Source organism: Nicotiana tabacum, chromosome 15, assembly GCF_000715075.1.
Source record: "Nicotiana tabacum cultivar K326 chromosome 15, ASM71507v2, whole genome shotgun sequence".
In the NCBI taxonomy this organism is placed as follows: Eukaryota; Viridiplantae; Streptophyta; class Magnoliopsida; order Solanales; family Solanaceae; genus Nicotiana; species Nicotiana tabacum.
In genome coordinates, this window is record NC_134094.1 from 126,664,293 (window position 1) to 126,668,909 (window position 4,617).

The 4,617-nt window shown below is 33.9% G+C and overlaps 1 protein-coding gene across 1 annotated transcript; it reads left to right on the top strand.

Annotated features, from left to right (window-relative positions):
• Window positions 1-1,358: 1,358 nt before the first annotated feature.
• LOC107802077 (small ribosomal subunit protein eS19x) lies at window positions 1,359-3,865 on the top strand. The gene is made up of 4 exons (XM_075231257.1): window positions 1,359-1,554; window positions 2,689-2,779; window positions 2,861-3,044; window positions 3,521-3,865. The coding sequence occupies exons 1-4, from the start codon at window positions 1,471-1,473 to the stop codon at window positions 3,591-3,593; spliced, it is 432 nt and encodes a 143-aa protein (XP_075087358.1). The 5' UTR covers window positions 1,359-1,470; the 3' UTR covers window positions 3,594-3,865.
• Window positions 3,866-4,617: the final 752 nt, after the last annotated feature.

The following is a 4,617-nucleotide window of genomic DNA, read 5'->3' on the forward strand; positions in this document are numbered from 1 at the left end:
GGAGCACCCAAGAGTGTGAACTAATAGTCAATTGATTGAGAATTATGAGTTATTAGGTTCAAACTCCAGCGAAGTCAAAAAGCACAAAATAATTTATTCTTATGTTGTTGTTCATGGGAATTAACAAGTACGCGTAAAACTAATTTATTCTTAATTTAATTTACTTAGGCAAAATACTAAATTGACTGGTCGACTGAAACTAATTATAATCGCAAGCCAAAAGTACATAACATATGTATATAATACATACATATATAAATAATATATATTTTATCGGCTATTATTTTTGGGAACGGCTAAAAATATATACATTTCATAACCACAAGAAACTATTATTTTCTGCTGCATACACTAATTTTCAAGTAAACATTGCTGGGGGTGTCCTATTTGTTCGCCCCCATTTAACCTGTAGCCGCTTTTTTTTTTATATTTTAAACTAGTACCCAAAGTTTAAACAACTTAAGGCTTTTTTCTCCTCCTCCTCCTTCTTCTTATGGTGGGAATGATTTTATATGGTGTTTGTGAACATATTTTAAGATAGTTTATGATATTTTATTGTGGTGAGTTGTTGTGTCGCTTTATTTTTTACTACTCCTTAGGGTTTTCTCTTCTTCTCCTTCTTCTTAATTGCAAGATGGATTTGTTAGATTTATCATTGTTTTGATAAATTGGTGATTGAAGTTAATTTTTGATGATATTTGAAGGTTATGTTTCAAATTTGAGTTCATTTGGAGTAGATTTAGGTGTTAAATCGTATATTAAATTGTTAAAATTTGAAGAACAAATTCGTGTTTTTGGGCAATTTGCACTTCAGACCTATTTGGCCTTAAGTGCATATGAATTGCAATTTTTTCACTTCAGACCTTTTTGCGTTAATTGCATGAAATCATTGGCTGCACTTCAGACTGTTTTGGCATTAAGTGCATGAAAGTATGAAACCACCAGTTGCACTTCAAATCTATTTGGCCTTAGGTGCATTTGAAATATAATTTTTTCATTTCATACCCCTCTGACCTTAAGTGCATGAAAATATTTGTGCTACTTTAGACCTATTTGACCTTCAGTGCATCTTAAGTGCAATTTTTGCACTTTAGACTTAATTGACCTTTAAGTGCATTACACTTCAGACAATTTTTTTTTAACTTCAGACCCGATAAGTCTGAAGTTGAACGTAAATTGGGTAGGTTTATAATATTTTTTTATAAAGTGGGTATAACTTCATTTGTGACCCCAAAACCGGGTATAAATGCAAAAGCCCCAATTTTCAAAGATGGAGGACACTGGACTTTTGTCGAATAAAGCCCAAGTTCTATGGGCTTATATAGGCCCATTCACAGACCGGGATTCAACAAATTACAGCAGCTATAAACCCTAGCATCCCCTCTTACTTCTCTTCTCTTACAAAAATCCCTCGCTGGAGCAACGTGAAGAGAGATCTGCATCGGCGCCGCAACAGCAGCAGAAGTGAAGATGGAGGCAGCGAGAACTGTGAAAGATGTTTCCCCTCACGAGTTTGTGAAGGCTTATGCCGCTCACCTCAAGCGCTCCGGCAAGGTATATGCGTTGAATGTATATATGTATTTGCGTATATAGATTCATTCGTTTATGTTTACAGTGATTGATAATGGCTCTTGTAATGTACAATGCTCGCTTAATGCATTCATGAATATGTAGAATTTGTTTATAAGCAGGAAATTTCTATGCGTCTTATTTATTTCTTATTAGCTTCGATTTTGGTGTATAAAATTTTCTGTAGACTGCTATAGGTTTCATATTAAAAGTAATTCGTCGTTGAGCATTTGGTAGACTCTAATTAAATTGCTAAATACGAAAGAACCAACTTACTTTTGACAGTCTTCTTCAAATGATATGCAGAATTATGGAAAAATTTTCTGTAGCTATCTGTTGGTATTAGGAAAAAGGCATTTTTCATTAGATAAAGACGTTTTTGATTTTTTGATTTAAACTTGCATTTGGTGTAGTGCTGTTTGTAGCACACAGCTGCTTAATTTAGTCCATCTTGTTTAGATAGTTACTGAAAGATTGAGGTAGAAAAAACTAGTTCTTGGAGAGTATAAGTAGATATTGAAATGAAATTTGTTGAGTGCACTTCGGATTGAGTGAAACGTCAACACCAAGTAAAATTGTTAGAAACGGGACACTTTTGTTTACTTATTTAGGCTTGCAGCACTGACTTGAATCTTTTCTTGAATCAAGTACATGGTAATATTTGATTCGTTGGTGTTGACTAAACTTGTTTGAGGTGTAGCAGTTGTTGTATTGGTGTCTGTGAGACTTGAATCCTAGACTGCTTGCTTACTCTGATATTACATGGATTGAGTGAGTCTGCTTCATCTAGATGCTTAAGTCTGCAGAGAGGGATACCTAAGAGGACAATTTTTGTTCTAGGTTTGCATATTCTAAACTGTTACAATGATTGTTTATCTTGAATGAGTTCATTGTTTGCTATATTTAAGAGCTAAATTCTGAACTATTTTACTGCAAATTATTTCTTGTGTGAAGTAGACATTTTGCTTTAACTGGCTCTATAGACCTAGCATGAAGGGTATGTCATACTCTTTATAGTTAATTTCTGGGCTTCCAGCCAATGTTACCGTTGCAATTTCTTCGAACGTTGAGTTTAAAATTGTGGTGATTGTGCTTGTATGTTCTTTTTGCTTTATGCAGATGGAGCTTCCTGAGTGGACTGATCTCGTCAAGACTGGTAAACTAAAAGAGCTTGCTCCATATGACCCTGATTGGTACTATATTAGAGCTGGTATGTTTCATTTCCACTCAGAAGCAGGAACTTATCTAATAGTAGTTTCCCTTCTTTCTAACATATTTTGATGTATGGCAGCCTCTATGGCAAGGAAGATCTATTTGAGGGGTGGTATTGGTGTTGGTGGATTCCGAAGAATCTATGGTGGTAACCAGAGGAATGGCAGCCGCCCTCGTCATTTCTGTAAGAGCAGTGGTTCAGTTGCACGCAACATACTTCAGCAATTGCAGAACATGAACATCGTTGACTTTGATCCTAAGGGGTAAGTAGCCCTTTTATAAAATCTAATTGCAGCTGAATTTTATTTGTTTCTTTATATTATGGTGGTTGTAGGAATTATATCCATTGATTAGTTAGAAACCTGTTTGGTATCTCAACTTTGGCAAGTTATTTTAGGTAGTAAAGATAAATATAGTTCGGGAGAATAGCTATAGTTCTTTCTCCCATTTTCTGATATTTATTGTCCCACATATTGAGTGTCACCACTTAGTAATATTTATGATTAATCGTTATATGGGTGCCAGCAAATTTTTGGCTTCCTTGAAAATAAGAACATGGCTCGAGTGAAAATTAAGATAAAGTGCTTCACTTTGCTCTTAAGGAGACATCCTCATTGCTAGTGGATGCTCACAACTCAACTTATCAGCTGCATTAAGAATGCAAATCCTTGATATGAATTTTTTTCAGATGCTGCTGCTTATTATTGTCTGTCTGATTATATTTTCGTTCTCTATCTAGTGGAAGGAGAATCACATCCAATGGCCAGCGTGATCTTGACCAAGTTGCTGGAAGAATTGCTGCTGCTCTTTAAGAGATGAATTCAGGCAATTTTATGAATACATGAGTTAGCTCAAACTTATTGTTTCAGTTTGGACCTATATAAATTTAGGGTACTTTTCAATCAATTTTGTGGATGTTTTGCCTTTCGGACTTTCGGCGTCTTTCTCAGTATGTCAGTTTTGCCCTTTCAGTACCTAGAGATGTATTGTGGCATATCTCTAGTCCATATTTTACATTGAGTTGGTCCCTTCAAATTGGCAGCTATTACCTAATTGATAAAATTCAAAAGCCTTGTTGGAATTATATTCTTTTTGTTCACATGAAGAAATTGCCGGTTAATGTACTTCTCTTATGGACAAGAAGGGTCACGTATCTTCTTTTGAATTGAGCAATAAGAAGACTGAAATTAATATAATGACCAAACTCTGTTTTTGGTCGAAGTTGGATTGCTGGAGGTGTCTTAGAATTTCATCGTTGATTGATTGCAAACGTTAAACAGTCTTGACACAAATTTTTTACATACCATCTTTCAACAGGTTGTCGTAATTATATTTCGTGTTTTAGCAAACTCCATCCTTACAAAGATTAATATGAATGAAAGTTTATTGTTAAAATTTTTGTATTTAAAAAAGACTTTACTCTTTGTTCAATTTTACCTTCTTTATATCTTCGACCATAAACCATAATTGTGATCTGATTATATTAATTTTCAAGGTTGATTGTTTGTTTCTACTATCTTTAAGACTCGCTCAGGACTCGTTTTCTCTATTATTTTGTACACATTGAAGCGTATACTTAGCTTCTTTGCAAGAACTTCATCGGGCTAATTTGAAGGTTTAAATTGCATCACTAAATCCTCTTTTATCGATAAAAGTAAAAATTAAATAATAATTAAGGCAATATATTTGAATGAACATTAACTATTGATATTAATCAAGTATGCCACATTTTGACGATATCCTACATCATGCCACAAAATGATATCATTACTATTAAATAATTAAATTTTAAAAATAAAGCATCTGCAAAAGAAATATTATATATACTGAAATTTA

Bases quoted from the DNA above. Each gene is read 5' to 3' on its own strand.
- LOC107802077 (XM_075231257.1), top strand. From the start codon at position 1,471: ATGGAGGCAGCGAGAACTGTGAAAGATGTTTCCCCTCACGAGTTTGTG. The intron at 1,555-2,688 runs GTATATGCGTTG...TGCTTTATGCAG, and splicing joins ACCTCAAGCGCTCCGGCAAG to ATGGAGCTTCCTGAGTGGAC. The intron at 2,780-2,860 runs GTATGTTTCATT...GATGTATGGCAG, and splicing joins TTGGTACTATATTAGAGCTG to CCTCTATGGCAAGGAAGATC.